Genomic DNA, 14,621 nt, shown 5'->3' on the forward strand with positions numbered 1-14,621 from the left:
GGCCCCGAAGAGACCTTCATGCAGTCGGGAGGAAAACCCACTTTTTGGCCTTAAATTTATCCGCTGCAGAGACTCTTTGGAGGAGATTAATCACCCTCCTCCTCAGCAATCTCATCGCGTTCTATGTTTTTTGCTTTTAATTATCGATGGGAGATTAGCGTGTCCTCCTCCCCGTATTTCCAAAGTGGTCTTTGGTCCTTAATTCAGCATTTCCCAAAAATGGAATTGTTTGTTTGTTTGTTTGTTTTTCAACAACTAGTGGTTTCACTTGCAGTGATTTCACTGAGTTTAAAGCCCCAGGATGGCAGGGATGAGCATTCAGGGATGGGAATGACTTGGCAGCCATGAGGTGCTCGCTCACAGCCACCGCTAAGCCTCAGCCGCCTGCCAGCCCATCACGATCCCCAGATTTTGAGTAATTTCTACCATTGCCCCATATTTTGCATCATTTCTACCATCGCAGGCCTTTACGACGCCCCAAACTTTTCCACCCCTCCCTGTGTTCTTTGTGCCCTTCAGGTTCTTCTGCGCGGTTGTCACATTGCTCCTTAGCAGTGGCTTGGCCGAGAGATATATATTTAGTCATTTTAATCTTTCCTCATAAATCAGTCTCCTGCTCCTCCTTACATGCAATCCTGCACCGCCACTGAAATCCCCTGATTGCTGGGGAAAAGATTTAGTACCATTTTCTGCTGCTGCAGGGCTAACAGAGCAGAATGTTTGATCTCTCTAAGGGTAGCAGGAAGCGTTAGCATTTAATCCTTTGAAGCCTTTGCTGTTTCCTAAGCCTGCCTAATCATTTTTGTTTTAGGTTTAAAGAGCTTTTTGGTTGGAGATGAGGAGAGCATGACCAAACCATTAAGACAGCAGTGGCAGCTGCATCAAGGAAGGAGGAAGAGGCTGGTAATCCTGGGCAGAGCAGGCCAGGAGCATGTGGATTTTTTAGCAATTCCCAGGACAAGATAAAAAAAAAATAAAATCACACCCTGCGTTTTGTTGCAGGCCACAGCAAGATTGGAGGGAGTAGGGCTCAGGCAGTGAAGGCGAGGCACGGCCTTCCCCCCCAGGACCTGGGTGCTGGTCCTCTCTCTGCCGTAGATCCCCACATAGCCCTTGATGTTTCTCTTGCAGGTGATGGTGTTAGCTTGGGCAACACAGCAGACCAGACCAGCAACAGAACAAACACTGGGTCATTTGTAACTCAGATCAGCGTTGTTGCCTCTGCATGGCCAAGGGAGGAAGGAGAAGGTTCCTTCTGCCAGCTCCACCACAGAAGAAAACGTTCATGAAACTCTGCCACTGCTCTTTGCTTTCCACCTCTCCATCGGCCAAAGAACCAGTGCTTGGGCCATGGGGAGGAGATGGGAGGAACTAATTAACAGATCACAGAAATAATGTCTGGGAGCAGAGACAGGTGTGAATGAATTAAGCACTCAAGCACTTTAAGCAGATGTGCTTTAAAACTTTCTGGACTCATTAGGTTGGGCAGTGAGGTGTGGAGAGCTTTTGCTTACCTCAAATAACCCAGCAAGTACCTTTAAAGCACAAAATGTAACAGGAGATGGCTTTGAAACAGCATAAATGTACTTGGGTGTCTGGGAAAAGAGCAAGAGGTGGTAGGAAATGACAAAGCCTGCAGACGCCTAGATGGAGAAGGAGACCTGACGGGGTGGCTGGCAGAGCCAAAATGATACCATTTAAACGAGAAGCAGAGGGGCTCATTTTACATCTGAAGCATTTCCAGTGTCACCAGCGACCATATAAAGATGACAACCGGATGAATTATTTGATAGGAAAAAGAATGAAAGACAAAAGGTGAAATAATTCAGGGCATCTGCTGGGAACTAATCCTCCTCAAAGGAGAACAAAACCAACAACTCCTGGCTCCACACTGCTGGTTCTTGAGATTACAGACTACAGCGCTCAGGAAGAATTCTGAATATCCAGACATGTGCTGTGTGGCCCACCCAGGCACACTTGTATCGAAGGAAATCCTTGTGACAGAAAAATAACAAGGAAGATTTCCACCAAGAAAACTCACCCAGCAGGAAAAACTATCCCAGATTTCCCCTTTTGCTGGCAGGGAGAGAGTCCGGCTGAAAATAAGAAAAATAGAACCTGGTAGCGGGGATGAAAATCTTGGAGTGACCTTTTTTGCAGTAGAGGGATGGGGTTTCCAGATGTCGGAGTACATGCAGTAACTCCACGTTCCAGGGAGGCAGTTGTGAGAGCAGAGAAACCCTGTCCTCCTTTAAATTGATGGCCCCATTCCCGTAGCCTGAAACCCTGGCCCGTTTTAAAGTCAAAGCCATCACGGTGTAATGGAAGGCGGCATTAAAATCTGAGCTCCATGCATGAATGGAGAAAGCACCTGGAAACAGAAACCCCCTGAGGAAGCAAGTCCTGACCAGACTGAGGCCCCAAAGCATCAATCCTCTGGAAAACAGTAAGGAACATGGAGTATCCAAGTCTGGTTTCACATTGGGCTTTTCAAAGGGGACAAGAAAACCGGAGGTGTGTTTACTGCAGAGGAGGGGCTTGCGTCCTGCTCCAGGGATGCACTGTGGCAAAGCTTCACAGCCATGGAAAACATACAGTTCATCCTGAAAAAAAGAACAGCCAGCAAAGGCTGCGGAGGGAAATGAATTTTGACTGAGACTTTGCAAAGTACCATTTTAGTTGAAGAGCAAGAGCCAATGCCTACCAAATTCCCATGGGCTTGCATTCCTAACTCCCCCTTGGCCTTGCCTCTTCAGGAGGAAGCAATCCAGTCTGATGGGTCACTTACAGTTCTGACCATGCTGGCTCTCACAAAACAAAAGCATTTACAATGCAGGGGTGTTTTATTGAGAGGATTCCTAATTAGAGCCCGGTACCTGTGCTTCTATACCCCACAGGGAATGAAGCCAAAGACCCAAACATGATCAGAAGTAACTGCTGAAACTTTGCAACTGCTTGCACTGGGAGCCAGCGCTCGATGCATCACATCTGAAACAATCAGGTAAGTAGATCAGATCAAAATGTATGTGGAAAAATACTATGACTGCCAGGCTTTTGAATTTAATAACCAATTCTGCTGAAAGCCTTCCAAGGGAATTTAATAATGCTGTAAAAATGAAGTGTGGCTTACAAAAAGATTCATTTGTTTTCTGGATAGTTTTGTCTTATCTCCTTGTATGGCCAGGCGACAACAGCCGGCCATTCTACAAGCAACAGTTATTAGTTTTCATCTCTACAACTAATGCAACTTTCTTTTATCAGAACTTCAAATCACAGGAAATTCCTTCTGACATAAAATAGGGCCACATGTTTGGATGGTGAAAATTAACATGGTAATCATGGCTTCTGAATTTGAATGTAACAGGGGAAATGGGAAATAACCTAGGCTGATCACATTTCCTGGTAAGATGACTCAAAAGTAGGACACACACACACCACACCACACCACCCCCCCGAAAATCAACATCAGAATTCCCACTGGTGTCCCACATGCTTGAGACTAAAAGGCAGGAAAGCAGCTCAGAGATGCACATCTTTCCAGATCCTTTCCACCTCTGGTTCAACATAGCACCCCATTTATCTACTCAAAGTAGAAAAACAAAGGGGTTCCCGTCTGGATGGAGACAAGAGGTCCGGCCACCCCTGCCTAGCAGAGAGTGCACAGGGTGGTGCAAGACAGGAGTGGGGAAATCCCAGAGCCTGCTTCCGCACACAGGGCTCCCAGAGCCGAGGGCTCTGCTCGAGCAAGAGCATCCAGCCAAGGCTGGAGGCGTGCAGAGGAGTGAGGAAAGAGCAGAAGCATTTCAAGACCCCAGCGGGGCAAATGTTTCTGTTACCTGCATTGGCACAGGACAGAAAAATCCCAGTCATGGATCAGGGCCAAGCCTTGGAACAAAGCTGATCCTTGGAACAAATCTTTACTCCAGCTAAACACACGCATGCTTAACTTGATGCCTGTGATTAATCCACCAGCCTTGGGGATTTAACTGTGGATATCTGTGAGCAAAGGCAAGAAGTATTTGCAGAATTGTGGTCTACGAGAGTGGAAATTTTCAAGCGTGGCTGTTTGTAACAAAAAGCTTTCATCGGGACTGGTGCTGAGCTCCATATGAGTGTCTCGGTAAGCAAACTTTATTGATAAGCTTTACATCGTCAGGGATGCTGGGCAACTAAAAAAACCTCCCTGTTTGTGATGCAGCTACTGAACTGCAGGAAAGCAGCAGCTCTCCTCTAAAAGCGTATGTGACTTTATGAACACTGTTCTTGCTCACTTGTGTGGAAGAGAAAACAAGAGCAGCGTGTTAATGTAACACCAAGGATCTATTTCTAAAGGAAACTAGAACCATGCTGTTTATTTGGGGGGTTTAAATTTTGTCAGGCAAAGTGTTTTGAGTTACTCCAAGAGCAGGACATTTTTATTTATGGAATTCCCTTAATCCGTCATAAAAATCCTCTGAGCTAAACCAGCTTCCTGGTATCCAAATCTCTCGGATAACACAGCTCACTCCCAAGATGTTTATTTACCAATAACCATTCCCCTAGGCTAGGCTTACCAGCCACTGTCTTTATCCCCGGGATAATGCTAAGTCCCCATCTGACAACCTTATTTCTCTTGGGGAATTACAAAGGCATGAAGTTAGAAACACATTTTTTGTTTTCACAACTTGCTCAAAGCAACTTTATCTTCCCAAGTTGGGGAATGAACCAATTACCAAGAGAATATCACCAAGAACAAACAAAATGTTCCATCACCGAGGGCCATGCGGCTTTGCAGTGACCAGAGGAAAGGCTGCTGGGGGAAAGGATGCCGATCCCAGCTCCAGCCCTTTGGTGCGAGAACTGTTAAGCAGGTATTCATGATTGCTAGGGTCGGAACAGGAGCGGTGTGTGAACAGCTCTGCAGTCACCCTGCTCAGAGTTACAGAGGCCACGCTGGCTAAACCGCTAGTTCGGTGGCCAGACGCATGGAAGAATCTGGCTTCAATTTTCTTCTTCTGTTACTTCATTCCACAAACAACGTACACTGAAGAGCAAGCTTGGCTGGGGATTATTTATTTTTTGTTAGAAAAATAAGACATTTAGTAGAACTCCTGCTAACGCAGATCAGATGGTGAACAAGCAATTTAAGTGAGCTGGTGCAGATGGGAATTGCTGTCCATACACTGGCTAGATTACTCTGGAAATCAACGTCTATTGTGCAATATTCTTGAAATCAACCAGTATTGTCACCTAGTTATTCCAAGCATGATGTAACAGGTCTTTGACAGATGGCTTTAAAGAGGATCAACCCAAACATGCTTTTTATTTTACAAGACTTTTATTCTGTTTCACAGATTTGACTATTACAGCAGTGAAATTATTACAAGTGACTCATAACATTTAGTTCCAAATAAAAGTAGAAAAACACAAAACCGATCAAGGAAAAGTTAAATGAGAAGTGATGTGTGGTAAATGTGTTTTAAGAGCACAGAAAAAAAAGTATATAAAAATACATTAGGACCAAGAATTTTGCAGACAGTTTTTGATTTAGTTACAATTTTGACACCACAGAATCACAGAATCACAGAATGGTTGAGGCTGGCAGGGACCTCTGGAGGTCATCTGGTCCAAGCCCCTGCTCAGGCAGGGCCACCCAGAGCCAGTTGCCTGGGTCTGTGTCCAAGTGGCTTCTGAATATCTCCAGGGACAGAGACACCACAGCCTCCCTGGGCAATCTGGGCCAGTGCTTGGTCACCCTCAGAGTAAAAAAAGTGTTTCCTCACATTCAGAGAGCCCCTCCTGTGTTTCAGTTTGTGCCTATTGCCTCTGGTCCTGTCACTGGGCCCCACTGGGAAGAGCCTGGCTCCGTCCTCTCGGCACCCTCCCTTTGGGTATTTACATACATTAAGAAGATCCCCCCGAGCTTTCTCTTCTCCACACTAAACAGTCCCAGCTCTCTCAGCCTTTCCTCACAAGAGAGATGTTCCAGTCCCTTAATGATCTTTGTGGCCCTTTGTTGGACTCTCTCAAGTATGTCCATGTCTCTCTTGTACTGAGGAGCCCAGAATTGGACACAGCACTCCAGGTGTGGCTTCACTAGTGCTGAGCAGAGGAGAAGGGTCACCTCCCTCGCCCTGCTGGCAATGCTTTGTCTAATGCAGTCCAGGATACCATCAGCCTTCTTTGCAGCAATGGCACATTGCTGGTGTATGGTCAATTTGGTGGCCAAAGGACCCCTAGGTCATTTTCTGCCAAGCTGCTTCCCAGCTAGGTGCCTCAGCACATAGTGGTGCATGGGCTTGTTCCTTCCCAGGTGCAGGACTTTGCAATTCTGCTTGTTGAACTTCATTAGGTTCTTACCAGCCCACTTCTCCAGCCTGTTGAGGTCCCTCTGGTATATCAGCCACCCCTCCTATTTTTGTGTTTTTACACTCTGCCCCATCATCCAGATCATTAATGAAGATGTTAAACAGGACTGGACCCAGTATTGACCCCTGGAGTACACTGCTAGTTACTGGCCTCTAACTAGACTTCATGCCACCGATCACCACCTCTATGCTCAAACATTCAGCCCATTTTAAACTCACCTCACTGCCCGCGCATCCACTCCATACGTCAACAGCTCACCTATGACAATTTCCTTTGACAGTGTCAAAGGCCTTCCTGAAGTCCAGGCAGACAGTGTCTGCTGCTCTCCCCTCATCTACCAGGCCAGTCATCTCATTGTAGAAGTTTATCAAGCTGGCTGAGCATGACTTCCCCTTGGTGAAGCCACGCTGGCCACTCCTGAAGGATTTTTTGTCATTTGTGTGCCTGGAAATGGTTTCTACGATTTGCTCCTCAGGGGTTGAGGTGAGGCTGATGAGCCTACAGTTCCTTGGGTCCTCCTTCTTGCCCTTCTTGAAGACAGGAGTGACATTTGCTTTACTCCAGTCTTGGGGCACTTCTCCCAGTCACCACGATCAATCAAAGATTATTGAGAGTGGCCTTGCAGTGACATCTGCCAGCTCCCTCAGCACTGATGGGTGCATCCCTTCCAAGCCCAGGGACTTATGTATGCTCAGTTTGCTTAAGTATTCCCTGACCTGATCCTGTTCCACCAAAGGTACATCTTCCTTGCTCCAGCCTTTCCCCCTGGTCTCTGGAACCTGGGATTCTTGAAGGCTTATCTCACTAGTAAAGACTGAGGCAAAGGCGGCATTTGGAATTTCAACTTTTTCCATGTCCTGTGTAACCAAGTCCCCTGTCTTGTTGAGCAGTGGGCCCACTTTTTCCAAGTCTTCCTTTTGTTGCCTATGTTCTTACAGAAGTCCTTCTTGTTGACTGTGACATTCCTGGCTGAATTAAATTCCATTTGGGCTTTAGCACTCCTAATGTCAGCCCTGCATGCTCAGACAATGTTTCTGTAGTCTTCCCAGGTTACCCATCCTTGCTTCAACCCGCTGTATGCTTCTCTTTTTTCTGTTTGAGTCATCCACACAGGCCTCCTGGCATCTTTGCCTGATGTTTTGCTCATTGGAATTGTGCTCTCTTGAGTTTGGAGGACATGATTCTTGAATATTAACTGGCTTTCTTAGGCCCCTCTTCCCTCCAGGGTCTTATCCCACAAGACTCTTCCAAGTGGATCTTTGAAGACGCCAAAGTCTGCCCTCCTGAAGACCAGGATTGTGAGCTTGCTTTTCACCTGCCTTCCTGCCCTCAGGATCCTGAATATCACCATTTCATGGTCACTGCAGCCAAAGCTGCCTTTGGTCTTCACATCCCCGGCGAGCCCCTGTCTGTTGGTGTGTACAAGGTCCAGCAGAGCACCTCTCTTTGTTGGCTCCTCTGTCACTTGGAGGAGCAAGTTGTCATCAGTCCACTCAAGGAACCTCCTGGATGGCTTAGGTCCTGCTGTGTTGTCCCTCCAGCAGATCCCAGGGTGGTTGAAGTCCCCCATGAGGACCAGGGCCTACAAATTCAAACCTGAGGCTGCTCCCATCTGTCTGTAGAGGGCCCAATCCTCTTGTTTTCCCTGGTCAGGTGGCCTATAGCAGGCACCCACCATAATGTCACCTTTACCTCTCCTCAATGTAATCCTAACCCATAAACTCTCATTCAGCTCCTCATCCATCCCCAGGCAGAGCTCCATGCACTCCAGCTGCTCTCTCACATAAAGGGCAACTCCCCTTCCTCCTTCTCCTATCCTGTCCTTCCTGAAGAGCCTAGCAAGCCTACCACCTAGAAAGCACAGTATATTGAAAACTGTTAATTAGAAAGGTGATAAATCCAAGAGTATATAAAAGGCAAAAATGAAACAGAAAAACGAAAGGAGGATGGGTGTGTGAAGTCTATTTTATGGCAAACTTCCGGTCCTTTGGCCACTATAAAGCAAAGTCAGTGGATTTCATATAAATTCTCTGTATAAAGGAATGTCTATGAACTGTGTACAATATGGCCCAGAATAAACATCTCATTATCAGGCTAATAGAGCTCCTCACAGAGGAAAAGAAGGTGCTTACTTCATGGTTTCATCTTCCCAATATAATACTGTCCGGAATTGGACTAGTGCCCCAAAATACCATTTTAGGAACAATGCGAATTCCTTTAATGGAAAGGAAATGCAGTAACCCGCCGACGCTGCAGAAGCAGGGTGCTGGGCAATGGCCTCACTACTGCACACTTGCTTTAAAGTTCGTGTGGTTGACTGGCAGGGGGTGAGCCTCTGTGTTGAACACCCAGTCGTCCAGGGACAGCACGTCATCTTCACAGAACAGAAGATAGAGGTACCTGGAGCCATACGGCGAGGGTGGGTGGGAAGAAGATGGACACAAAGGGAGATTAAAGGAAGCTTGGGTGAGACTCCAGGCACACACAAGCAAGTACTGTCACAGGACTGTGATGGGGGCTGCCACTGGCCTCAGCTGCCACAGTCTATGGTGACACATTTCCCAACTCCCTGCCTCATTCTCCTGCTAGAAACTACCACCCCTGGTGCAAAGGTGGCAAAACAGGGCAGGCATCTGTGCCCAGCCACCTCGCAAACATTAGCTCACGCTACCAGCAAAGGCAGATCTGCACCACGGGGCAGCAAATTCAGGGCACAGTCACGCTTCCTCTGTGCACAGGACGTGAACCTAGCAGAGCTGACAGCTGTCTCTTAAACCATCAGAGCTAAATCCAAGGGAGCTCAGGAGCCACAGACTCCTCCTTATAGCAGCTGTAAATCACAGGAAGAGTCCTTTAAATCCAGCACATGAGCAGAAACCTCAAGAGTGCCAATGACAGCCGTGGTTCTACAGGAGGAAGCTACCAAACCTTTGTAGCACCCATGGTCTTGCCCAGTTTTCCCCACAGAGGATAAGACTTCCCCCTTATTATTAGAGACTTATTAATCAGACAAGAGTGTTGATGCTGCAGGAATTATGCTACTCTGAAAGGCCTCTGTCATACTGGACTTACTTCAGAGTCTCTGCGAGGAAAAAACTCTGTTGCATGTTGTCATGGGTTGGGGTTGTGGTGTAAACATCTCGGATGCCAGAAAAACCAGCTTCTACTCTACAATGTTTTTCCAGGGCCTGAGAAAGGAAAAGAAACCTCAGTAACACACAATAGCATGGAGTAACTCATTAATCATCATCAGTTACAGTACAAGTCAGCTTTACAAATCAAATTGCAGGCTTATAAGTAGCCTCTGTCTCTCACTGAAGAGCATGGTGATTACTCCGGATTCTGGGAATAAAGCTACTTCTAATGAAAGAGCAAGAGAAACATAAACAGCCTAAGTTAGTTGATTGATTGACCCTGGCGTTACACACATAGCAAAAACAGATCTCAAGTGGCAACTCTAGCTGTTTGCAGAGCCTCTTTTCCAGGGCGCCAGACAAATGACAGTTCTGCCACTGAAACACAGCCCCTGCTTAGGATGCCAGCAGCAGCCAGTGGGCTCTCACCACGTGAGCTAGAAAGAAGTGAGTGACTTTCTGGCTGGGAGGTCTTTGTGGGAAGAAGACAAGACGAAGGGCGAAGGCAAGTTTGCTGCTTTTCCCTGGCCAACTACGAACCAGTGGTTCTGAGCAGCACAGATGTTTCAAATAGGAGGTTGACTCCTTTTAGCAGAGGGCTGTTACATTAATAGCAGGTTTTGCTGTCTGCAGCACTCCTCTCCATAAACCTCCACTGTTTTGATTGACTGATGGATTTTAGTGAAGCCCAGAAGGGAGAAGAAAACACAACGATCAACAGAGATGCCACACTAAATTGAGCTATTTTGTGTATTTCTGCCCCATTGCCAACGTGTCTTAGTGTCTAACATAATTTAAATAACTTCTGCTTTTTTTATTGACCGAAGGAAAATTTTTTCTAAGAATCCAGCAGCCTGTAAGAGTTATTACTGCAAATTTTCCAACCATACCTTCACAACCTCCCAGCCCCACTGCCTGTACTTGGGATCGTGTGTCAGCCGCCACATGTACATGTAGCTTTCTACCACTTCTGGACGTAGGATGTAGTAACGCTCGCTGAGTCTGGTTGCCATGGCTTCAGTTCCAGCATCAAAGCGAAAGGCTTCGGGGCCAAGTTTGGTATCTAGACAAAATCACACACATGCCATGATCAGTTTGAGGAGAAAGCAAGTAAACAGACCATCCAGATGCTTTTATGCTGCTCAGGCTGCCAACATTTAACTAAGGCTTGCGTGAGGTCAGATGAGCAGATCAGTCATGCTTGTGTATCATCAGCTCAGCCTCACAGCTCATGTCAAAACAGGGACAACGCCACAGAGCGCATGAGCTGTGCCCACTGCCAGTCCAGGTGTTGCTCATTCTGTGGTATGTCTGGGCACTGTCTAGGTGAGGATAAAGTGTTTCTGAGGGTGGATACAACTGACAAAACACAGAGTTGGACCAGATTTGAGCCTGGAGAGGACAGGTACCAATCTCTCCCATGTCCTGGCACTTTTGCTGGGCTGGATTTGCTCCTAAGAATTGCACTGCCCTTTACCCTGAGAGCAGAGTTCGTCACTGAAGACAAAGTCGGAACCCAGATGAGAAAACAACAGAGAGGAAGATCCTGCTCTAAAACCACAAAAAGAAAACACATTCAAAGGAAAATCTAGCCACACAGCTGGTCCTGCCATCACAGAGGTATTGATGCACTCCTCCCAGGGAGGGGGTTTGATTCACAATTATCAGTCCACCAGACTGAGCTATTTCGCCTGCACTGCGGCAGAGAGACCGTAAGAAGTGGTACCTGGGACCTGCAATCAATTCTTCTGCCTTTCTTTCTGGTCCACTAGCAGTTTCTTTGAATAGAAGACATCAGGATGATGGGGGAGGCTTAATCAATCTCACTGGTATTTTATGAATAAAACATCAGTTAGGGTACCTTGGTCTTTTCAAGTGTCCCTTACATGAGAATCTCAATCTCTTGCAAGCATTAGCTAGCACTAGCACTCAACATCCCTACTTTCAACACCAACCCTCTCCCTATTCGAAAAACAGGGACACTGAGCACAGAGGTTGCTTATGATCATGCCACAAGGTTTCTCTTGTTGCACCCATGTGTCTGCCACAAGGGAGACATTTTATTTCTCTCAATATTTTGCACACCTTCCCTGAGCCCTCCTGTCTGCGTGGGGACCTAACAGTGTTTGCTAGTTGGACTATTTGCTGAGAGCCAGAGCGACATGCACAGACACTCTCTGCAAAACAACGAGCTTGCTGAAATGACAGCACCGTAACCAGTGTGGGCAGGCTTGCTACTGTCCTTTCTACACTGATGGATATTGCTGAAGGTGAAAATTGGCTCCAGGCACTCACAACCAGAGGGTTATTAGTTTGGGTGGCTTGTTTTAGTTCTGTAAGTGCTGAGGGGGAAAAAAAGGGTTATTTGCAAACATCATTTCAGGTTAGCTTGAAGTTTATTGGGCAAATATGCTGGACACCAGCTGCCAATATGGGCTTGCTGATGTGGTGAAGGTGTGAACCAATCTTTGGGAAGAGTTAGTGCAGACACACCTGTGCTTGGCAAGGTCCTGGGAAGCAGACTGCTGCTTTGCTGCCTGCAGTCTCAGAAGACCTACAGAGATGCCTACAAAGGAAGGAGTGGTGTCCAAAGCAAGCTCACCCTGCTGAAAGCCCTGCAGGCTGAGAACTAACCCAGTCTCTCATTCACCATGAGTCACTGCTCTCCCAAAGCCTGATAAGCACACTGTGTGATGAAACAAATTTTACCAGACTTGCAAAATAGAGAGACTTAGCCAGCCTCTGCTTAGACAGCCGGTAGAGGCTGAGTAACTTGATTTTTTTGGGTTCCTACCAGCAGCTGCAGGTCTCCAACACTCTCCTGTTGGGCTTCTCAGCTGCTCTGCTCCGTATAGTGGGACACCCTGCAATTAATCTCTGTTAATCTCCCCTTCTTGTCTGCAAAGGGATGTGAAAGGACAGACTCAAATTATAGTCTTGTTGGGAGAAGGCTAGCTCTGCGCCTGGGAGGCAGGACTAGGATTCAGCTCTGGGTTCATTTCTCAGCCCTGCCACAGGAGCTCACATCTGCCTGTCCCTCTGCTCCAGCTGTCTGCTATGTAAAGCATATTGCTTTCTCTTCTAGATATCCCAGAAAAGACAAGTGAAAATCATACACAGGGATGCAGATGCTGCTGAAGCACAAAATACCCTACTGCAAACCTCTGCCACACAAAAGCTGAGTCTCCTAAGGCTGTAAGCTACCCCCCTTACTAACGTTTGCTAGGCAGCCCACAGGTTTACCTGAGCGTGCATAAGACTCGTGACACGTGTTTGTTATTTCTCCAGCGAGGTCCACGTAATGTTGCTTCCTCTCTTCACCCGCGTGTTCAGCTCCAAGTGCTATCATGCCCCCAGAGAAGCAAGCCAAGTGGCCCATTTTGTGATCCAAGATGCCACCCCTCCATTCAGCAATGTAGGTCAATCCTCCAGCAGACTTTTTGACCAAATGCTTTTCTATTGCCTAAAGGATTGAAAATCAGGATTTCAGGATACTTAGTGGACAGGGTGAGGAGTGAATAGCAAGGAAACCCAAAGATCCAAGACATTTTTGCCCAAACATTCAGATGAACAACATCCCCCACAAAAAATACAGAGCAGCAACCTGTTCCTTACCTCTAGTGCATCATCATACATCTTTTTAGCTTCAGAGTCTTTCTTGTCTGACATCAGCCAAGATTTGATGAGATATTCATAAAAGCTGTCCCCAAGCCCCCCAATGGAGACATGGTCTGTAGTGGGAAAGCCAGAAAAGAACTTCAGGTTCATGATATACAATGAGCAGCTGCTTTACAAAGAGCAAACCACCATGTCCTATTTAACGCCCTTGTTCTCTCCTTCCTCTTTCCGGTTTCCTGGGGAGAGCTTGCAGCATTTCTTTTTCAAAAAGGAAGAAAGGTGGAAAGTGCAATCAGAAGAAAAATGTTCTGTCATTTTACAAAGCATTAGTATCCCTTACCAAAACTATTCAGAGGTCTTATTTTGCAACATTTATACTGCAACTTGAAGATGCTTCCTGTTTATGAAGCAATCATCGCAAATCCCAGCCTCATAAACCAAAAGCGATGGCAAGTATTGATAGATCTCTGCCTATATGAAGCCACTGGGTGCTGCCTCCCTGCCTCAGGAAAGGGAGAACGCGTGTTGGATCACACAGAGCTGCCAGCAAGGGGCTGCTGTAGGGACCTCTCAATCATGCCATTTCTATTCCTCGCCCACGGTGGGACTCTGTGCCCTGGGGAAGGCTGGGGCTGTTGGCGTATGAAAATGATAAAGTCAGGTACAAGGATGCGCGCTGAATATTTTCTTCTGCAGAAATCGGATTTTCAAGGCTATCGTTCAGAGTACACAATGCTATGACCTTACTGGAGAGGAGGATGCTAAAGAATTGCACTGTGAAATGGGCATGACAGCTGCAGGTTTCTGCCTGGGGGGAACTGCTGGATGGATTTATATCTTTAAACTATACCACAGGGGGAAGAGCAGCATTCATTCTTTCAAGCAGCCAAGTACTCCCCTTTTTAGAAGAGTAAGACAAATTGCCCACCATGGACCGAACCATCCCTGTTAATTAACAGTGTCCACCTCTGCATCTGCATGCGTCCCCATTTTAAACGTAAGCAGATGCAGCAGGGTTTTTGGATTTAGCTGTTCAGAGTTTGATTTTCCCTTTCACTGTGCATATATAAAGTCCTGAGGCTTATTCTAAATGCTAAATCCTACCAACAGAAGAGATCAACAGCCATGCGTTTTCCTGCCCTAAAGAGCAAATATCCCTGATACAGTGTGTCCAATGATCCACGGAATAATCCATAGCAAAACAATGAGATCAGACGCACAAATTCAGAAAAAAAAGAGGACAGACTATTTGCAAACACTGGCTGCACAGCCTGTCTTTAAAGAGAAGCTCTGTGATCCTAAGTGTGTCATTCATAAAATCACCAAAGCAGGAGCTCTGGTACATAATTGCTTTCCATATGGCATCAGCTTTGCCAGCATTTGCCTCCTAGGTACTTTGCATAAACAAATCTCTTATTTCAGCAGGGGACCATGCTTTAATTTTCTAAAGGTAACAACTGCACTCAGAAGAGGTACAGCACTGCCTCTTCATTTAGAAGATCTGCTCATTCAGCCAGGTCA

The 14,621-nt window shown here is 46.6% G+C and overlaps 1 protein-coding gene across 2 annotated transcripts in view; it reads right to left on the minus strand.

The window, feature by feature from the left end:
* Nucleotides 1-6,411: 6,411 nt before the first annotated feature.
* Nucleotides 6,412-14,621, minus strand: part of MAN1C1 (mannosidase alpha class 1C member 1) — a 44,795-nt gene continuing 36,585 nt past the window's right edge. For both annotated transcript variants that reach the window (XM_009648489.2, XM_035903980.1), the window contains 5 exons: nucleotides 13,098-13,213; nucleotides 12,726-12,945; nucleotides 10,373-10,545; nucleotides 9,421-9,536; nucleotides 6,412-8,748 (listed from right to left, as the gene is read on the minus strand). In XM_009648489.2, coding sequence (XP_009646784.1) covers nucleotides 8,631-8,748; nucleotides 9,421-9,536; nucleotides 10,373-10,545; nucleotides 12,726-12,945; nucleotides 13,098-13,213 — 743 coding nt within the window. In that variant the 3' untranslated portion in view covers nucleotides 6,412-8,630. The remainder of the gene's footprint in view (nucleotides 8,749-9,420; nucleotides 9,537-10,372; nucleotides 10,546-12,725; nucleotides 12,946-13,097; nucleotides 13,214-14,621) is intronic.

Source organism: Egretta garzetta, unplaced genomic scaffold, assembly GCF_000687185.1.
Source record: "Egretta garzetta isolate BGI_Z169 unplaced genomic scaffold, ASM68718v1 scaffold101, whole genome shotgun sequence".
NCBI lineage: Eukaryota > Metazoa > Chordata > Aves > Pelecaniformes > Ardeidae > Egretta > Egretta garzetta.